Source organism: Penicillium longicatenatum (assembly GCF_028827895.1).
Source record: "Penicillium longicatenatum strain IBT 33135 chromosome Unknown contig_4_segment0_segment0, whole genome shotgun sequence".
In the NCBI taxonomy this organism is placed as follows: domain Eukaryota; kingdom Fungi; phylum Ascomycota; class Eurotiomycetes; order Eurotiales; family Aspergillaceae; genus Penicillium; species Penicillium longicatenatum.
In genome coordinates this window covers 674,754-695,275 of record NW_026643122.1, presented here as the reverse complement: position 1 = coordinate 695,275, position 20,522 = coordinate 674,754, and the positions used below count along the sequence as shown (strand labels likewise).

Sequence of the window (20,522 nt, the reverse complement as noted above, 5' to 3'; positions counted from 1 at the left end):
TCTCAATCTTGATGAGTTGTGTAGTCATACAGTACTTATCATACCACCTTTCATGACCATCCGCTATGAATGCAAGATTTTTTAGAAAAATTTCGGGGTCCGTCGGTTTGGAATCATCGCTGGCATTATTAATTGTGGTGGGTCTTTGCCCCTTTTTACATTTTTTATGATTTTCTGTATAAACGTGGCCTCAGGCCTCAGCTACGCGATGTTTGGTTTCTGGCTTTAGCGAATGTACATTTCAAGGTTTAAAAAAGCTTCTTAGGTTACCTATCTGTTACCTCATGTAAAAGGCCATAGAGATGCATAACTGCACCTAGATTGTTGACAAGCATTGGAGAAAGTAGGCCACGTATAGGATCTCAGTCTTGGAGGCAACCCAATACATACCTCGGCATGGGGCGGATCTGGCGGAATATAAGTCAAAATACGTAGTAACACCCTTCAGGTTGCAATGTTCCAGAGTGTTCAGGGAGTATTTTCAAAGGTATGGTCCAATCAAAGCAACTGGACACCGGATCCGACCTGAATTCTAGACTCACGTAGTTAATGGGTGCGGGGTACTGCATTCCGAGGTGGTGGGGTGGATAGTCTTGCATTGTATGACTTTCAAGACAGCCCTGTAGGTCTGTGATCTTGTCAAGCACATACCGAATGAAGGCAGGACTCATGCACTAGGATCATTGGAGTAAACGTGTCTTAGCCCCGTAGACAAGGCATCCAGTTTTTTGTTGTTGGTGGAGACAAAGTGGAGAATGGGAAACTGACGTCGAGACCAAGAACCTCTGTCTCTTCCCCCAACAAAGCCCCACGATTGTCTCTCCTTTCGCTCCCGGGCCTTGCCCTTTTAACTTCCCACCAATTTCCTCTAATCTAACTTATCATCTACCCACGAGGCCACGTATCCCAATTGCCGGAGTGACCTTGATTTGTTTGGAATTGTGGGTGGTACCGGTTCTTGGCTGTTGTGCTGGGATCGACCCGAGCAGATCGTACGCGGATCGGACTCTGGGGGATGCTTTAATTAAGCCACGCTTACCAGGACGGGAATTTCGACTAGGGGCTTAGGGCCAACCTCGATTTTGAATTTCAAGTTTCTTTCCCCCTCCAACCTTTCTTCCTTCCTCCACCGCCACTTCGGCCTGCAGGCCATTCCGCCATGGTCCGCTTACCGCTTCCGCAGCGACTGAGCTCGCATCTATCCACGAGAAGCACCAGCTCAACACCCGGACAGAGCAGGAGTACCAGTCCTATGCGCATAACGGCCGACGCCAAACCTTTGCTACTCAAAGTCACTGTCATTCGGGTAAGGCTGAATCAATCTCAACCCCCTGCTAGGCAGCCGCCAATACAAGCCTGTGCCCCACAAAGAAAAACATATGGCTAATTTATGCGTTGTCGCGTTGAAATAGGGACGAAATCTTGCAGCGAAAGATCGGGGTGGCACGAGCGATCCTGTAAGTGGCGTTGTCACAATATCTTGGTCCCTGAGATTCATCGGCTTGGCTCGCTAACTGGTGAGATATACAGTACTTGGTGGTGACATTGGGAGAAGGAAGGCAGTCGACGCCGACAATATTCAAATCTCTAAACCCAGAATGGAACGTGTCATTCGAAATGCCCCTCGTGGGTGTTCCATTATTGGAATGCATCTGTTGGGATCATGACCGGTTTGGCAAGGACTACCTGGGCGAGTTTGATATTGCATTGGAAGATATTTTCGCCGATGGGCAAATCAAGAATGAGGTACGAAACACCGCACGGCTCACACATGCAATTTTGATTTGAGGATCAAGTGGTTGACCCTCATATGCGTAGCCAACATGGTACACCCTGAAGTCGAAACGGGTATCGAACCGGAAGAAGAAGAACAAGAAAAACAGTAATGTATCTGGCGAGATCTTGCTGCAATTCTCACTTTCGGACTCGGCAAGCCCAAATGCGTCGCCGTCAGAAACATACAAGAAATTTAAGAAGGTCGTATGTGCCGGTGATGATGATGACCCAATTGAAATCCCGGCGGCAGACCTTGATGATTTAGACCGTGATGAGGAGACATCTGACGAAACCGATGATCTTTCGAAGCCAGAGGTTGTTGAGAAACGCCGTCGAAGGCTTCGTCTGGCTCGGCTAAGAAAGAAATCTCTTGCTGCTCGCGCGTACCAATTTTCGGGTACAGGAAGCGGTGTACAAGGAATTGTATTCATGGAGATCGTCAAGGTGACAGATCTCCCTCCGGAGAAGAATGGTACGACTCACTGTCCTATTCTCACTTTTCAGATGGTTAATATGCTATATTTTAGTGACGCGGACATCATTTGACATGGATCCATTCGTCGTGACTTCTCTTGGGAGGAAAACGCTCCGGACTCCTGTTGTACGTCATAACTTGAACCCGGTATACCACGAGAAAATGGTCTTTCAGGTAATGCGACATGAGAGGAACTACACAATTGGTTTCACGGTAATGGACCGAGACAAGTTCTCAGGCAATGATTTTGTTGCCTCTGCAGGCTTTCCTCTTCCAACCCTGATTCATGCTGCCCCGGAGGCAGACCCAGAGACGGGTCTATATCACTTTGTCGAGTCTGAAGAGGACGAAGTTGTTCCACCGGCCAAGTCTAGCTCTCGGCTCCCAATTAGTTCTTCTCCATCGTCATCAAGCCTCTCCAAGATGGCTCGGCCCACACTGAGGTCGCATAACTCCGCTACTTCCATTTCAAGCAACTCTGTCCTCGAGGCTGCCAACAGAGTCCTTCCAACATCAGTGCCAGAATTATCCAGTTCATTGGATAGCAGCTCTAATCTCCAGGTGCCAACCATCTCGTCTTCAGCCATCGTGTCGGAGCCTGAGGATATCCCACCAGCTGATGAGGAAGGTTTGCGTTTTTACACTATTCCTTTGACACTTAAGAACCGGGAACGATGGGAAGATAAACATACGCCGGAGTTATTTGTGAAAGCCAAATACCTGCCATATACTGCTCTACGACAGCAATTTTGGAGACTCATGTTGAAACAGTACGATGCGGACGACAGCGGCCGCATTGACAAGATTGAGATGACGACCATGCTCGACACTCTTGGATCCACACTGAAAGAATCGACGATCGACGCCTTCTTCGAGCGTTTCAGTGACGAGAACGCAGCTAGTGCGACAGCCGACTTAAGCTTTGACCAGGCTGTAATGTGTCTTGAGGATACACTGCAAGCCTTGCAAAAGAAGAATGCCACACCCAGTTCGCGGAATCCAGCACTTGCACCGTCATCTTTCGGCAGCCAGGATAGTGAGGAGCCATCTAGCGGCGATGAGCTCGTTGTAGAATCCAGCACCACCATGCCACACAATGCTAAGCCGGATTCAACAGCGGTGCCGACACTCTCTAGCGACGAGGCGGATCAGCCCAGCTCGAACGACGAATATCTCCGACCCGATGATCTTGGGGACGAACGGGGCGAAGAACACGTGGTGGAAATCCGCGAATGCCCGCTCTGCCACCAGCCTCGCCTTGGCAAGCGATCTGATGCGGACATTATTACGCATATTGCTACCTGTGCCAGCCGTGACTGGCGGCAAGTCGACAACCTTGTCATGGGCGGATTCGTGACCTCGAGCCAGGCGCAGCGCAAATGGTACTCCAAGGTTATCACCAAGATCTCCTACGGTGGCTACCGGCTTGGAGCCAATTCGGCAAATATTCTCGTCCAGGACCGCATTACTGGCCAGATTAATGAGGAGCGTATGAGTGTCTATGTCCGCCTTGGCATTCGACTGCTTTACAAGGGTCTCAAGAGCAAGGACATGGAGAAGAAGAGAAGTGAGTCTTTTTACTAATTCGTACCAAATATCGTATTCTAACAAAGAGGTTTATAGTTCGTCGTGTTTTGAAATCCCTCAGTATTAAGCAAGGCCGAAAATATGATGACCCGGCATCTGTCAGCCAGATTCGGGATTTCATCAATTTCCACCAGCTGGACATGACGGAAGTGCTTCTGCCTCTTGAGAAATTCAACAATTTCAACGAGTTCTTCTATCGCGCCTTGAAGCCTGAGGCCCGACCATGCTCGGCCCCCGATGATCCGAGGGTTGTTGTGTCCCCAGCCGACTGTCGCTCAGTAGTGTTTGATCGTATGGACGAAGCCACCAGCATCTGGGTCAAGGGACGAGAGTTTTCCGTGGAGAGGTTAATGGGTAATGCTTATCCTGAAGATGCCGCGCGGTATCGCAATGGTGCCCTTGGTGTTTTCCGATTAGCCCCACAGGACTACCATCGTTTCCACGTGCCCGTAGATGGAATCATGGGTGAACCCAAAACCATTGAGGGCGAGTACTATACGGTAAATCCGATGGCTATCCGCTCGGCCTTGGATGTTTATGGAGAGAATGTGCGAGTGCTGGTCCCTATTGACTCTGTCGCCCATGGTCGTGTCATGGTCGTCTGTGTCGGCGCCATGATGGTGGGTAGTACAGTCATCACCCGCAAGGCCGGTGAAAAGGTTTCCCGAGCAGAGGAGCTTGGATACTTCAAATTCGGCGGTAGTACGCTGTTGGTATTATTTGAGGAGGGAGTCATCAATTTTGATCGTGACCTAGCGGACAACTCCAAGGGACCATTGGAGACACTGGTAAGAATTCGTCCGCGCCTGCACTTTTGTCTATAATTGATACTAATTTCCCTTGAACAGATCCGAGTTGGTATGTCAGTTGGTCACAGCCCTGATATCCCCCAGCATGAACCGGACATGCCCAAGAAAGCAGAGAACATCACTGCTGAGGAGATGCAAGAAGCTAAGCGTCGCATCGAAGGTAGCCTTGCACCTCCACCCCCGGCGACCTGTCTCAAGCGGACGATGCACTGCAATGATCCTGGGATTGTTGTTTCAACTATATAACAAAGCACGGGCTCAACTCCTGTTCGCTGAATAATCCGGGGTTCCTTTGTTTCTCATTGAACATATTACGTGTTTTTATATGTGCAATCTTGGCGTTGGAGAGGTTTTAAGTCTACATAGCGTATTTCATCTAGTGGCATCTGCACAGTGAAGTTCCTGTGGGAATTGGAGAATCTGGCAGCTTCTTAAAATGACATTGCGTGATCATAGTAACAAGCTATGCTATAACCGTGATTTCTGTGTGCGTGTCCGTGCTTTGCGCATTCTCATTTTCAAGTGTAGGAACCGTTTTCTGAGGGGATTCCCAAAGGGGACTAGCGCCCCACGCGCCCCGACCAAAACAACCGCGTGCCCGAATCCCTCCAACCCACCTTCTGCGCTTCCCTTGCCGCCCGCAGCCACTTCATTGCGGGCATGATAAAGACTCTCCCAACACCTTGCGCATTTGAATCCAACTGGAAATATTCACGACTCGAACTTCGCGCGGCAATCAACCCCAATTGAGGGGACCGCGACCGACAAGAAACCAGCCTTAATCCAAAGACCCACGCGAACAACTTAACAAGACCTGGTCGCGACCACACTTCACCAAGGAAATCCGAGTCGTCGATACTCAAGAAACACTTAACGGCCTTGAAAAGTTTCAAACGCAAAATAGCGAAACCCGGTGATTCTTATTCACCTGCTGAGGGGTCACGACCCTCTTAACCCCAACCGACGATCCCGCGTGACAGCTTCTTGACATGACCATCGCGGTCTTGGCGGCTCCTATCACGAAAGTAAAGCGCCGCGAACTGGGGACGATTGCAATGGCCGCGACTCAGGCGCAGTCGCGTCCTGGCCGAGGCCGGCCACCAAAACGGCTGAGCGCTTCCCAAGAAGGACTGGAAGAAATTGCGAATCACGCCGAGGCAAAACGGAAAGCGAGTGAGTTTTTCCTTGACTCCTAGAAAGGGTGGGCACTCGGCTGCATTGGGCGCGAGACGAGAAGAACGAGTAATGTGAAGACTCTAACCACCCTATTTTGCAGACTACGAGGAAGATTCAGAAGGATTTCGTTTTTCAAGAAAACCGACGAAGAGGAATAGACCGTCCATTGAACCTGTTCCGGACAAGCCCCAGTCAGATGTGGAAAATGCGCCTCCAAAATCTACGCCACGCAGGGGTCGACCGCCTAAGAAACGGCCGGCCGAGGATGAGAGTGCTAGTGCAGTACCGACGAATGGGAAGACTACCGAACTTCCGACAAGACGGGGGACGAGGAAGGTTGCTAAGACGGGAAATTCTGAGCCGGAACCACCAGTGAACTCGACACGCTCACTACGAAATCACGAGTCGCCTTCAAATGCGCCAGCTGAGACAAAAGGGAAGAGGGGGCGGCCAGGACGTCCGAGAACGAGCGACACCAACGGATTTAAATCACCAGAACCTCCAGCAGGTACCAAGGTGGCTTTGCCGTTAGCGGACACTCCGGTAATTCAGCGGAATAAGGAATTACGGGGTACGAAATCTGGCAAGGGGCAACGGCGAAGCAGTTTGGGGATGCGGGGGCGAAGAGCCAGCTCTTTGATTGACTCGGGAGCGTCCAATGGTAGGGACTATGCAGCAGTGGTGTTCTGGTGGAAATGAGCTAACTTGTCTTTTTTTTTGGTCTAGCATTGCCGCATCGAGAAGTTGGCACTGCAGACTTTTATAAACATATTGCAGATGAAGGTCTCCCGGAGCCGCGCCGAATGAGGCAGCTTCTAATTTGGTGTGCGACACGAGCGCTAGGAGACAAGCCTTCGGGCTCGCGCTCGGTGGATCAGAGTTCACGTCTAGCAGGTAATTCCTCCCTCTCGGTGATAAGAGGATTAAAGCTGATATGATCTAGCCCGTGCGATCCAAGATGAGCTGCTGAAAGACTTTTCTACCAACTCGGAGCTTTCGAACTGGTTTAGCCGCGAGGACGTGAATCCGCCCACCGTGGTAGTGAAAAAGCCGAATCCAAGGAACATACAGAATACAGAAAAGATTAAGGAATTGGAGGAGCACATACAAAGGTATGGCAGGCAGCCCCACCAAGCAAAAGACTCAAGCTAATATGACTGAACAGGCTTCAAAAAGAGAGACATGCTCTGAACGCACTTCTTAAACAAGCCCCGATTCCACCTGTCAATGCACCTACACCCGACTCTCCCCAAGCCTCCAAACGTTACCCGAAGAAATCCCAACCTCAAATCGACTCCTCTCTTCTCGATCCCTCTCAACAAGCCATCCTCACATCCCTCTATGCCTCCGTCCCAGCCGAATCACAAGCGAAAGACGATACCTCTCCTCCAATATTACAAACACCCATGTCCCCATCTACCGTCTCAAACCGCCTTTCCCAAATCACAACAGGCCTCGCCCCAACATTAGATGCCTTCGCCGCCGGAATCCACGATATCGAGCTATACAGTTCCAGCGCCGATGCCCTCTCATCACGAATACTTCGCATCTGTGCCGAGCGGCTAGAAGATCGCGATGCACTGAATACCCGGAGACGCATCGCTATAGAAGGCGATGGCGAAGGGGAAAGTCCACAAAAACTACGAGAACGTCCGCGGGAAGACTTAGGCCTTATCCTCGGAGCACTCAGTCGAGTTGAGAGACGATAATAGGCTAGCAACTTATTTTATTTGAATCTTTCCAGCGTTTTTTCCTGGTCTTGTTTTCTATTCGAGCCCAACGGAGTGATAGTCATGATCTTGATGACCCTACCTCTTTTTTGACCGTGGTAGGAGGGTGCACATTGCGGTTGGTTGGGTTTGCATTGCAATTCGTTCCAGCACGGAGTTCCGGGTGTTGTCTAATATTCCGCGAAGGGTTAAATCTTGATCTCTCTTTTTTGCTTGTTTTACAACGGTTGTTGTATCTATATCCTTATGAACCCAGGGGACTGGGCGTGAATCAGTGAATGAACGCCGGACATTGAAAGTATCCGTGATTTAAACATGAACCAGTAAATTCCCTGTTGTAGTATTCTTCCATCGTGGTCGAGACAATATTTCATACATCATAAACCAAATCCCGAGAAATAGTTCCAAGAACGCAACTTCAGATGTCACATAGCTGGCCCTGCATACATCTCATGAAAAATGCGGTCTGGGATCTTGCCTTCGTCGTACAACATCCTAAATAACCAGTCATACGATGCGCCGTGGGGAGTTCCACAGATCTCGTCAGTGAGTACGTAGGCACGGTCATCAATAAGCTCACAGAGCTCAGGTCTACCTGCTAACCAAAAAATACTGGATAATGGTCCAATCATTGCCAAAGATTTCCCGACGCCGGGGGGTATATCCAGTCCGCGATATCATCAGGCAGTTCCCCGGGGAAACCCAACTCCCAGTGCCAGACTTGACGGTATCCGGCCTGCTCTAGGCTATCTAGGGTGTTTCCACCCATACTGGCTTGTAATTGGTCGGGTGGCCGTACTAGCTCTATTAGTAGAGAAGGGAAACCTGCTTATTCCGGGCTTAGAATCGGAGTGTTCGAGGAGTCACTAGTCAGGGAGGGAGTAGGTAAATAATCTAAGGTAGTGTCGATGTTAGACAGGATCAGCGGCGGAATGATAAGCGATGGCATCATCGGATTCGTCTCAGGCTGCGGAGATGATGCGCCGCGGCTCCTTTTGGCAGGGCTAGTTTCCTCGGTGTAGGTTAGTTTTTTATCCAGTCCTTGCGTCACGGTTGCCAAGATGTCGGGATTATGCGTTGAATCCCAAAGAAGGAGTGTCAGGGTTCCTGATGTGAAATGGGATCCAGCCACGCTTGTACCTGTTAGCTCTGCTCCCACGAGGATCGGACATAGGGTGGCTCACAGAACAGCAAAAGCCTCAGAATTAATCTCCTGCTCCGTCAACCTGGGACCACTTTCCGGATCAACAGCGTCAACAAGGCTTTTCATCTGGCCTTCGATGAGTGGTTCCAGTTTCTGGACTGATGCCTGTGAGAATCCATGGCAGAGTTGTCTGCGGCGAAGAGAGTGGATCTACAAGTTGTTAGATCAATCCGCTGTCTAGATCTATGAAGTATAGCATTGAGGAAGCAACCACAACACCTACAACTTGATGTGGCAAATAACAATATTGCCTACACATAGGTGGCTAGTATTCACATACTATGACAACTAGTAGCTTCTGCTGGAACGACAACAAGGTTTCAAAAGGCTCAGGGCCCCGTGTATTCACTCGCTCAAACACTGAACTTTACTACGTTGTCTATTCCTGTCAAAGGAAAAGACTCTGTAACCTAAAGAAGTATCGGATGTGCAGAACTAAGCCACATTGAATACGGGCCTAATCTAAGAACCAGACAATAGGCAGGCACAATGTTCAACCTTTCCGTTTCTCAATTTAGCCTCGCTTTACCCTCGCTTTACCCTCACGTCTTTATTTCTCACTCATCTGCCCACTTCTTTTTACTCCTCTTCATCTGATTCAAGCCATGTCTCAACGCCGAGAGAAGACCTGATCAGATGAGTCCGTTACTCGCCAGTTATTGGCCGCAGACCTTGAACAAATGTCTGAATATGAAATTTTGAATCGGGCGCTCTCTTTCCATACCGCAGTCTCAACATCTTCCTCCTTTGCTCGCACATCTCAACATGCTCGCAATCGTCCCGAGTTGCAGAAATTTAATCAAATTGGAGAAGGCTTACAAGGTGTGATCTTTGAACAAGTTGGACAGTCACCTGTTCTGAAAAAAGGAAGACCAGGAAAAGATGTCAAGTCCTCGAACCTTCGACATGAGTATGAGATGCACTGCGCCGTGTCGACGGCATTTCAACTCTACAGCCAGTTGGCCAACGACAACATCCACGTTCCCCAGCCACTGGAGTTTATTTCCAAGTCCGAGGACGACACGTGTGGGACATCATCCTGCCTAAACTGCCGGCGGCCTATCGGGCACGCGGTGACACCGTAAAGATGGAAAGAATTCTTCCTCTGCCAAAAGTCGTTCGCAGAGCCCTGGATTCTCGCTTCTCCGATAACGAACAGCCACTTTCATCCATAGCGAACAATGGTCTTCTCGCCCAGCCCGAAAACAAGCACTGCCTTGCACGCCTCTACTTGGGAAGAGCTAATGGACCAATCAACCAAGGGAAGTTGTCTTTGAGGAACTTTCCCCTCTACCTGAAGTCAATGGAAGATCTTCATATGGACGTGAACGAAATCGCAAGTGCCATGGGCAAGGCATACGCGATGATGCACTGGGGAGCAGCGGTGACAGGGGATGATGTGGAGTACGTGCTCGGGACATCGGCAATGCAGGCGGAGACACCAGGCGCATGCCGCAGCGGTCGATGATACAGTTTTCGCAAATTTCATCACACCCGACGAGGACGGACCGATGGCAGACCTACCCATTATTATGTCGACTTGCAGCACAGAGTGACCAACATTTTTCTCCTCGACTTTGGCCAATGTGAGGCGGTAGACCTCTCTGAAGAACAAGAGGTGGTGTATCAAGCATTCAAGGCGGCCATGATCTTGGGAGATAATCAGATGTTCATCCCTCATCTGTCCAGAACCCCGGCACTATATGCACAGTTCAAAAAAGGTTATGTACAGGCGGGGAATATCATTTTGGCCGCCAAAGGCCTGGGCCAATTCAGGATGGTAGATTTCATGCGGCAGTACGAGGAGTATGCCGAAGACTTCCTTAAACAGCTCATGCATAGGTCTTGTTTGCTCCCTATACCATCTTGCATTGCTCTCGCAAGTTATTATGTCCTATTGACGTTCCGAAATGTATACTACGAATGAATCAGGCACTGATGCTCCTGTTGGTATTTGCTGAAACAAAAACAGTCTAAAGACGTAACTCCAGATGTCACATAGCATCGATCAATCCAGACTACTCCTTGACAGAAATTCGACACAAAAACTCTCCCTCCATCTCCCCAATTCCAGGACTACGTACCCTAACCCTTCTCTTCACATCCACAGGCTCAAATTCAAACCTTACAAGTAACGTAGTAATAGTCTTGAGGATATTTGTCATAGCCAGATTCCTCCCAATACACATCCGATGCCCGATACTGAAGGGAATCAAGTACCTGCCCTTTTCCTTATTATAATTCTCATCAAGCCATCGATCGGGTTTAAACTCTTCGTGGTCTGCACCCCATATACCTGGATTATGGTGTAGGACGTAGTTGGAGATGCACACACTTGTCTAGGTAAATTGAGAATTGTTAGATGGCATACTTTCGGGATGTCAGGGGACTTACTCCCTCGGGGATATAGTGTCCTGCGATTTCGACACCACCAGGGTAGCCCACTTGACGCCATAAGGGCATTGTGAATACGGGATTCAGGCGGAAATTCTCTCTCACGCAAGCCATTGTGTAGCTGAGGGATGTTTCTAGGCCTTGGATGGGATAAGAAACCTGGTTATCACGGAGGGGTGGTAGTTTTTGATCCAATTCTTGCGTCAAGGTTGCTAGGATGTCGGGATTATGCGTTAAATGCCAAAGAAGGAGTGTTAGGGTTCCTGATGTGGAATGGGATCCAGCCACGCTTGTACCTGTTAGCTCTGCTCCCACGAGGATCGGACATAGGATAGCTCACAGAACAGCAAAAGCCTCAGAATTAATCTCCTGCTCCGTCAACCTGGAACCACTTTCCGGATCAACAGCTTCAACAAGGCTTTTCAGTAGATCTGGCCGTTCAGACAGATTGTTAATTTTGAATTTGACACAGCGAGAGCATATAGCTTTCAGATTATTCCTGCTTTTGACGAGTTGTCTCATCCACGGTACCGGAGACATCCTTGATAGTGTCTTCCATAGTTCTTGGAAAGGTAGTTCACCAATGACTCCGGCTAAAAGGAGATGGTCATTGATGGCTCGGAGTTCTTCTGACTCTCCCCTGCCCTGTACACCGAATGGCTTACTGAAAGCCACTTCGCCGAGGATATCGAGGACATACAAGGAGAGGACGTTCTTAAAATCGAAGATTTCGCCTGTCTTGGCGAAACCTCGCAGCTTATCGGTGAGGACTTTCATCTGACCTTCGATGAGGGGTTCCAGTTTCTGGACTGATGCCTGTGAGAATCCGTGGGAGAGTTGTCTGCGGCGAATAGAGTGGATCTGGAAGTTGTTAGATCAAATTCGCAGTCTAGATCTATGAAGTGACGGTTATAGGTCTACTCACATCTTCATTCGTACCACCGAAAAGGTTCGGATTAAAGGCTGTAAAAGCATTATAGAAATCCGATTTCCTCATTTTCCGTCCCCCCTTGTAGATTGGTGTAATTGCTTCTCCTTCCCATAGATGGAGGTGATTAGGTCCCACGCGCACAACGGGTCCATATTGCATGTGGAGCTCGAGAAGTTTCTCGTGTAACTGCAGGTTGTAGACATAGTATGCCTTGTAACTGTTTGTTAGAGTTGCGAGTAGGGGTCCGGGGTATTTGCTTAATCGGTGTAGGAACCTCATATATAGAATATAGACCAGGATCAGGGCTGCTAAGAGGCTTATTATAATAGTTATCATTTCGTGAGTATTGCCCATATTGGAAGTACAGGACTGGTGTAAGAAATCCATCGTGGTAGAGAAATCTAGCTGCCATGTTAGATGCTGTTCTTATAAATTAGTCTCTGTCGATCACGGTCCCAAAATTCGGCATTTCCGTGCATCGGGGTTTCCCCACAGCGGCGGTCTTGCCGCGGGATTTATCCACATCCATGAGAGGTACTTTCCCTGGTCCATGAGATCATAAAAATCTTATGTTTATTTAGTATAATACAAGTATAGTCAATTCCCGCTTATAGTACACCCCACCATCCAAGGAAAATTGTGTACAATGAGTGAGAGGTACAATAGTTAAGTGAGAGGATGACATAATACCCATAGGTCTCATCTTTAGATATAATGTCTTCCTCGAGATACAGACTAAAAATTAATCAAATTATAAGATATTATCATTACTAACATTCTCAATTGAGTACTTTATTACATAGAGCTTTGGTGGTGGTGCTTAGGTGATAAGGTTACAGTCATAGGCTTGAGGCCAAATGCAATATTGATATTGACACGGAAGATGCAGAAGTGATGTGGTGGTGAAGGGCAACTTTCGGCGTCGTGTTGATTACTGGAGAGAATTGTCGTTCAGAGCATTCGTTGAAACTGTATTAATTGATATTCAAATGCTCAACGGCTAGCATAAGGCTTGCTACCGGGTCCATATTAGTCTGATCAAATGTTGAGAGTAATCCGCCACCATCCTGTGCTTGTGCGGGTGATTTTTGTACCAAATTATTCCAATCTTCTGTAGATAAGCGTGATTTTTCGACGTGAACTCGTGCTAAGGAAGCAAATTCTCGGGCTCGATGGAAAAAAGCACATTTCGGATTTTTATCATCCAGATCAGTGGAATTCTTACTGTCTACCCATGCATCTTCCCAGCGGTCAAGTGCGTTCTCAAGAGGCCCCGTCGCGAGAGGAAAGGGGGAGAATGCTCTAAGCTGATGGAAGATGAGACCATGAATTGCTACAGGTGTTAGCAAAAGATTGGCATCGGGTGAGGAAGAGTTTACCAGTAGCAATAGTAAAGAGATTCATGGCACTTTCTGTGTGGAGATGCTCTATTATGGCTGGATGTGGATTCTCTGCACATAAGTTGCGAACGCAGTCGGTTAATAATAATGGCTTGGGTGGGCCGGGATGTGATTCCATAGCAATAAGAAAATCCTCCGGGTTCGACGCCTGGAAGACGTCTTCTGGACAGGTGAGATCGATAGACATTTCTTGCAATACCATTCTTGGAACGGAATTGTGGAATATAACAAATGCCGAGTCCAGCAAAAATGTATGGTTGAATGTGCTATGACCGTCAATTTGTGCACGTTGGATCCTCGTAGGCAGGAAACAGCATACCGAATCAATTCCTCTTGCAATATGTAATCTCTCCACTCTTCAACCTTCACAGGTGAGTTGAAGCTTCTCCGGCGATGTATTCCTTGAGATAGCCCCATGGCCCTTGTCGCCTATGAAAATGTCAGGAATCTCCAACAAGTAGAGCATTGGAACCATCTTACCGCAACGAAAGTAGTAAATCGAGAGCGTTGCAATCGCAACTTGGCCGTGTGATTCCCTTCCCATTTCTGCAACAAAGTCATAAAACAAGCTGCCTGTAACGTTTGGACATTTTGGACGCTTTTCAATTTCTGATATTCTGCTGTATTGTCGGAGAGAAGGGGACTGGAAAATAAAAGCTCCTCAGTCAAGTCCAACATCCGTTTCGCGCCATGACGATCCACACTTTGAGGTGACACACATGCACCAGCAAGGGCAATAGTCGCCAAAAGCGAAGCTGAGCAGCTTTCCAGATCAAAGGTTGCTTTGTGGATGATTGGACAATGTCGTGAGAAACGAGCCCAGAACAGATTCAAATACCGTGTCATGTTCTGGGGCGAAAAGAAGCCCATTACCTCAAGGGGAGAGATCCAGCCATCAACGATGTCCGCATCTCTCAGTAGCGGCTCCAGGCTTTCCCATAATTTATCCGTCTTCTCGGTCATCAGTGATCGGTCATGTTCACAAAAATTTTTGAGGTACGAAGTTTCAAGACCTTCATAAGGACTCAACCCCGTCCCATGCATTTCGTCATCGAACAAGGTGAAAAACGCAGGATTATCGAGTGGGAAAGGCTCAATTGACACATCTGTCAAGCCTTCACAGTCTGTTGGTATTCTCCAGTTATATGCCTCGTCAATTCCAGAGGCCCGGGTAAAATTCAACAGAAAACCGAACCGTGGTGGTATGGAATGTGCGCTTCCAATTATGTTGTTGGGCGCAGAGCCTGAAGGGAAATCATCCTGTCTCTCATCGACACTTCCGGTTGGTAGTAAAGCTGATTCTGCCAGTGCGCTATCTTTCTCAGGTGCAACAGAACCATGAGGCCCTTCATAGATGCAATCTGTGAGCCTGACTGAACACTCCGAGCACGGCTGTCCCAGGGAGCAAGCTCGTTTCCGAGAAAAACATTGAGCGCAGGCTTGCTTTCTCTTTCCGGCTGCGCTGGCCGTCGGCACATGCTTGCCCGAGGCGACACGCTCTTTGCAAGTTTTCCAGTGTCTCCGCAGAGCATCACTGGTCCCTGGTCAGTAGTAAAGACGAAGGCTGTGCATAAAGGATCTGGTCGCACCTTCTTTTATACCTGGTGTCGCAAAATTGACATGCGTGCGGTTTATCGCCGGAGTCTACATCATCGGTGAACGGTGAGATTCTCGCTAGTAGCCTTATATGACCGGTGGCAATTTCACATACGGGTCAAAGTATGCCGCTTCAGATGTTGGGCTTTGCCAAATGTTGTCGAGCACTCTGGGCAGGTGAACATCGGAGGCGTAGAGCTGTATCTTTCGGCTGGATCATACTCCGTAGAGGCTTCGAGAACAGCTTCGTCCTGAATCGAATGAATACCTGATTGTTGGTATCTGCTGGTAGCTGTTGTATGAAGTATACCGGGACCAATCCAGAATAGCTTGGACTGCACACTGCGGATGAGGGGAAGTTGCGGGGTAAGCCGAGCATCACTGTTGATTGGACCCGTTGATTGATAGAGCTATCAATGTAAATATACTCTTCCGTGAGCTATCTACTACACTCCTCTACTCACGAAAGAGAACCATAGTAATCTCAGGCCAACAACGACTTAGCCTGCTCCTTAACCGTCTGCATCGCACTCTTCCACAGTTCCGGCCCAAGACTCACCCTAGCAACACCCAACTTGCGAATTTCTTGGATCCCCAAGAACCCTTCTCTCAAAACCATCTTCACATTCACCATCCCCTTCAACTCCCTCACCAGACGCTCCACCTCCTTCTTCGAGACACCCCTTCCCTTAGGCCCACCCCAAACGAAAACCGTACAAGCTCCCGCCTCCAAATAGGCCTTCCCTCGCATAATGGCATCATCCACCGTCGTCCCTTCCTGAGCCAATACATCCGTCCGCGCATTCAGCACAAAATCAGGAACGCCCGCCTCCTTCGCTGCCTCAACCACCGTCCTCACCCGCGCAACTGCCTCGCTCAGCGGCCGTAACGTACCGGCCTCATTATTCAAATCCTCCAAGTTACAGCCCACTGCACCTAAGGCGATAACGTCCTTGATCGTCGCCGCCAAGCTATGGAGGTCCTCACCGTAGCCGTCCTGGAGATCGACTGTTATGGGCAAGGTAGGATTGATGCGGTGGGCAGCTGATATGATGATCTGCGCGGCGGCTAGGTTCTGGACTTTTGTGAGGTCATTGTCGTCGACGCCGAGGCAAGCTGCAATGGCGAAGGAGGCTGTGGCGAGAGCGCGGGTGTTGGGGAGAGAGGTGATGACCGAGGCGGTGCTGGCATCGTAGGCGTTTGTGAGAATTATAGGGTCTTGGGGGTCGTGGAGGGTGCGGAAGTGTTTGGCGATGTCGTTTTGGGAAGGCATTATGCTGGGATTGTAGAATGCAGGATGGAACAGATGATGGAGGTGAGTATCTAAGCCTTGGCTATTTTATCCCGAGGAATTTGAACGAGCAATCGTAGTGTGATTTATTTATACTCTCGGCTATGTGCGTATATTTAATAGTTAATATTCATTTGAGTCATCACGAACATCTGCCTAGATCTGCCTGGATTTAAGGTCTGTGCATCTTCCTAATTCTCTCGCGTCCCCCCACCTTCCCCACTTTGGCTTGAAATAATTTGGGCCTAGATGCAGCCCACGCATCTTTCGTGACGGGAGCTGATGTCGCGACAGGTCACAATCCGAGTCCCCGATCTGCAATGGCGTTGTACTTATCGGGCTGCCCCGATTACCTTGTAACTGGCGCCATCGAGGGATCTGCATACATGATCCATGTCGATTCTGCTCCTTGCCTAGCTCATTTCCTTTCGGAGGTTGAAGAATGAACACCAAAGCAGTTAGACCCTTCACTAGCCCACATCTAGACTAGCGTGGTAAGTGTTGTCCCTGTACCTGAGTTTCCAGGTATTAAAGAGCTGACCAAATCACTTTATCCAAGCCAACATGCAAGATATCGCTTCATTTGAGCCAGGATATAGGTCAGAAAGGTCCTCGCCTCAGTGCGCATCACTTTTGAATCAACTTCAAGTTTCTTGTTAGCCTAATATCAATAAGTGGGTACCTGGGGTGTGTAGTCGAACGGATCCTTCTCTGACATTTTACGCATTACCCCAGATGGGGACTAGTAGGTTTCCAACTTATTTTGTGTGTTAATATCTCAAGTATATCAATGACCTTCCCTTTCCTTTCAGCGAGCCACTTAGGCTCGGCTCAAAACGGGAATCGCGTGGTTTGCATAGATCTCAGTCCACCGAATGTGGCTCAGCCACACCGCCGATTGCACCATCTATCTTCTCATGGTGGGGAAAGATCTATGTACGGAGTAGCAATCTCATATTGTGCAGACCCCCTGTGCGGTTATAGTATTGCAGGTCAATAATGGCTTTCTGCGTACATGCATTGAGCCATGGCAATGCTAGTGACAGGATTTTACCAGATGGTGAGGAGCAGATTGCACGTGATGTGAAGTGGACTGCGATTATTGATATGCAGCGCGCACAGGCGCAGTTAGCTGAGCTTTGGTTGGAGAAGATTAGGGAGAGGGTTTTCAGGGTGAGGCCGATTGCGGACCCTGCTTCTAAGAGCACGGTTGAGCGTGGATTAGTGGGTATGATATTCGGGCGGAGAGTCCGAAGTTGTGTCGCGAACATCTGGCTATCGAGTGAGCTAGACTATGATTGCTTGCATAAGGATGTGTTATCTATTCTCGGGCTGCACGTTCCATCCAGGGGATCCTGATGTTCTTAGTTGAACTGACTTTCTTTTTTCTGGCTCAACTCTAGGCATGCTCGGTGGATCATTGGAGGTCGTTGGCCAAATTAAAACAAATTAAGACTGCAACTAGATCGGGATGCCGCTCGTGTCCCTCATATCAGCTTTGTGGAGAGAAAGAATGTTGTGAGACGGTGTGTATGCAGGGTTCAGCGCTCAGGCCTTGGAGTAGCAAGCAACCCGACTAGCTTTAAGGCGCCACATTGGGATGTCTGTACTGAAGTCAGGGCCTATCAGGGTGGTCGAGAAATATTGGCCATTAGAATTGACTGAAAGTGGAAGTAACCCAGTGGGTAGTGGTGATACCGCGCAGTTTGAGGGATTGCCCTGGTTCTTGCCTAGTCTCGGCCAGTGAGGTCCTTTGTACGGAGTACATATGTCCGAAGGGCGAATACGGAGTGACACATCAGGATTTGAAATAGTCCATGCTCTGATCTGCAAACTTAGCGAAGCATTGAGACTATTCCATGCGCTGGTCTGCAAGCCCCGGGGAGATCCCGCCAATCCTAACCCTGATTACTGACATAAGAGATCAGATGGTAGGTTTTCATCTCCTTCGCCCCGCCATCAAATTGAAAATTGCCACTCAAATCATCTAAGGCTCCCCATTTACATCTCTTTTCCCTCTAACAATAATCAAACTGCCAAAATGACATGTAATGGAGGAGTGGAATCAATGGGCTACTCATGGCGGTCTGCACCGTGGTTCATCATTACTTGCATCACCATCGCCCTATTCACAAGTACAGTCACCTGCAGGGTACGATTACGAACTCTGGCTGACTATGAGAGCAGCGAACTTCCTATACAGCTATATTGTTCCGATTTTGCCGGTCATGATTAGGGACCGTCTTCATATCGATGATTCCCACGCACAATATACCACATCCCTGGTCCTCTCGGTCCATGCCTTCGTGGGACTTATCACTGGTCTTCCGATCGGTTATATTGCGGACAAAATTCCAAGTCGACGGGCCTCCTTTTTGGCTGCTCTTACTGCAGAAGCCATAGGAACCATCCTGGTCATGATTGCAACCAACGGTATGTAGAATTTCAGCTTCCAGTATCACTGAGCAACGAACTGATTCATCACAGTGCCTGTACTTCTCCTCGGACGATCTATACAAGCTATTGGCGGTAATGGAGCATGGATTGTTGGACTCGCAACCGTCTCCAACACAGTCGGACAAGACAACACAGGAAAAGTCGTCGGAGGGGTGTCCTCGTTCTTTAATTCCGGGTTACTTCTTGGCCCCATGCTTTCTGGTACACTTTTGCAGCTATTTGGGTACTGGGTGACGTGGATGGCCGCTATTATGGTACTGGTTATTGATATCCTCATGCGGCTAGTCATGATCGAGGACCGAAAGACGGACAAAGGAAAGCCCACTGAAACTTCGGATGTCGAGTCTAGGACAGCGGAGAACGTGAATGAACGAACTACTCTAATTTCTCCGTCCCAGGATGACTACCCTAAGAGTGCCGATCTTGAAGAGAACTTTTATAAGGTTATCTTGACCAACCCTCGCGCAGCGACTAGCCTGCTTGGTAACTTCACTGTTGCTTTTGTCCTAGTCACCCTCGACACTACACTACCACTTTACGTGACTACCGAGTTTGGATGGGGCCCTGCAGAGGTCAGTCTTATGTTCTTGATCCTCCAGCTACCCTCTTTGGTCTTTAGTACGCTTGTTGGTATCTTGAAGGACAGAGTAGGCACCAGGATCCCTACGGCTCTCGGGTTTGTCTCAAGTGCTGTTTTTCTCGCTCTGGCTGGAGCTTCCGATCATTGGAACGGGCAAACAGGGCATGCGATTTACACGGTGGCCATTGCCGGGATTGGCATTGGATGGACTTTGGCTGGTGGCTGTGGTATCATTGAAATCACACGTAAGTCAAGCTCTAGAAATAAGTTCTCGCGCTGATTTGCTTCAGATGTTATGAAGGAACTTGAGGACCAGCGTCCTGGTCGATTTGGTCCCAATAGTAAACTGTCGTCGGGATATTCCATCTGCAGAATCTGCTTCACTCTGGGCACGCTATTGGGGCCTGTTGTAACTGGCTTCATGACAAGAACTTTGGGATATGCCTACATGAGTTACAGTGTTGGTAGGCTGTTTTCCCCTTTATGTTCCCCCTAATAGCGTCGAAGTAATGCTAAGAGTTTTTCAGGGATCTTTTCTTTTGTCATGGGCGTTCTTGTGGCAATCTTCCTAGGAAAAAGACCAGCATCCAGCGACAACCCTGAGATTCAGTCATCCACTGTGCAGGATGATTCATAGCCATGTAAATAATCAGACTGGAGTCAGTCTTAGCCTGAACTCCCTGTATCGTAGACTCGACTTCTTTTCGAGTTTGATGTCTTAGATCACGAGTTGGAAGTCTCATAAAACTTGCAAACGCCTAATCGTTATATCTCAAGAACGTGCATATAAACTACTGAGATATGCTAATGATCATGTACTGAGCAATTGTTTGAAGGAGAAATTCGGACTATGGATCATTGAAAAGTGCAATGGTTATGCTTAAAATTTCAATGTCCATAAGTCAGAAGCTAAGCATCATTAGGGCAGTACAACCGCAAGAGAGCGGCTCGCGGCACAAACTCCGACAATAATATAACAAAAATCCAAATTATCATCACAAAAGCCTGGGAAATAATTCATTCATTATAGTAACATGGCAATAAGTCCTCCAACCAGAATTCCCGCGCAGCAGACACCTAAATACCCAAACAAACGAAAAAAACAAAATATCAAAA

General features: G+C 48.5%; 7 protein-coding genes across 7 annotated transcripts; 4 read left to right on the top strand and 3 right to left on the bottom strand.

Moving 5' to 3' along the window:
- Positions 1–1,159: 1,159 nt before the first annotated feature.
- On the top strand, positions 1,160–4,893 carry N7484_007049 (putative phosphatidylserine decarboxylase Psd2; the record flags this gene model as incomplete). The annotated part of the gene is made up of 7 exons (XM_057117436.1): positions 1,160–1,306; positions 1,413–1,457; positions 1,531–1,746; positions 1,819–2,248; positions 2,304–3,818; positions 3,875–4,626; positions 4,687–4,893. The coding sequence occupies 7 exons, from the start codon at positions 1,160–1,162 to the stop codon at positions 4,891–4,893; spliced, it is 3,312 nt and encodes a 1,103-aa protein (XP_056970471.1).
- A 743-nt stretch (positions 4,894–5,636) lies between these two features.
- N7484_007048 (Mis12-Mtw1 family protein) lies at positions 5,637–7,532 on the top strand (the record flags this gene model as incomplete). The annotated part of the gene is made up of 5 exons (XM_057117435.1): positions 5,637–5,820; positions 5,924–6,484; positions 6,550–6,717; positions 6,767–6,935; positions 6,989–7,532. 5 exons carry the CDS (start codon positions 5,637–5,639, stop codon positions 7,530–7,532), a joined length of 1,626 nt encoding a protein of 541 aa, XP_056970470.1.
- A 1,201-nt stretch (positions 7,533–8,733) lies between these two features.
- Positions 8,734–9,350, bottom strand: N7484_007047 (uncharacterized protein; the record flags this gene model as incomplete). The annotated part of the gene is made up of 3 exons (XM_057117434.1): positions 8,734–8,907; positions 9,038–9,122; positions 9,319–9,350. The coding sequence occupies 3 exons, from the start codon at positions 9,348–9,350 to the stop codon at positions 8,734–8,736; spliced, it is 291 nt and encodes a 96-aa protein (XP_056970469.1).
- Positions 9,351–9,437: 87 nt separating this feature from the next.
- Positions 9,438–10,225, top strand: N7484_007046 (uncharacterized protein; the record flags this gene model as incomplete). Its single annotated transcript, XM_057117433.1, has 2 exons — positions 9,438–9,783; positions 9,933–10,225. The coding sequence occupies 2 exons, from the start codon at positions 9,438–9,440 to the stop codon at positions 10,223–10,225; spliced, it is 639 nt and encodes a 212-aa protein (XP_056970468.1).
- A 550-nt stretch (positions 10,226–10,775) lies between these two features.
- Positions 10,776–12,436, bottom strand: N7484_007045 (uncharacterized protein; the record flags this gene model as incomplete). Its single annotated transcript, XM_057117432.1, has 4 exons — positions 10,776–11,096; positions 11,152–11,440; positions 11,492–12,012; positions 12,077–12,436. 4 exons carry the CDS (start codon positions 12,434–12,436, stop codon positions 10,776–10,778), a joined length of 1,491 nt encoding a protein of 496 aa, XP_056970467.1.
- Positions 12,437–15,562: 3,126 nt separating this feature from the next.
- On the bottom strand, positions 15,563–16,351 carry N7484_007044 (isocitrate lyase/PEP mutase family protein; the record flags this gene model as incomplete). Its single annotated transcript, XM_057117431.1, has 1 exon — positions 15,563–16,351. One exon carries the CDS (start codon positions 16,349–16,351, stop codon positions 15,563–15,565), a length of 789 nt encoding a protein of 262 aa, XP_056970466.1.
- Positions 16,352–18,420: 2,069 nt separating this feature from the next.
- On the top strand, positions 18,421–20,043 carry N7484_007043 (MFS transporter; the record flags this gene model as incomplete). The annotated part of the gene is made up of 4 exons (XM_057117430.1): positions 18,421–18,802; positions 18,857–19,651; positions 19,697–19,870; positions 19,934–20,043. The coding sequence occupies 4 exons, from the start codon at positions 18,421–18,423 to the stop codon at positions 20,041–20,043; spliced, it is 1,461 nt and encodes a 486-aa protein (XP_056970465.1).
- Between the last annotated feature and the right edge of the window lie 479 nt (positions 20,044–20,522).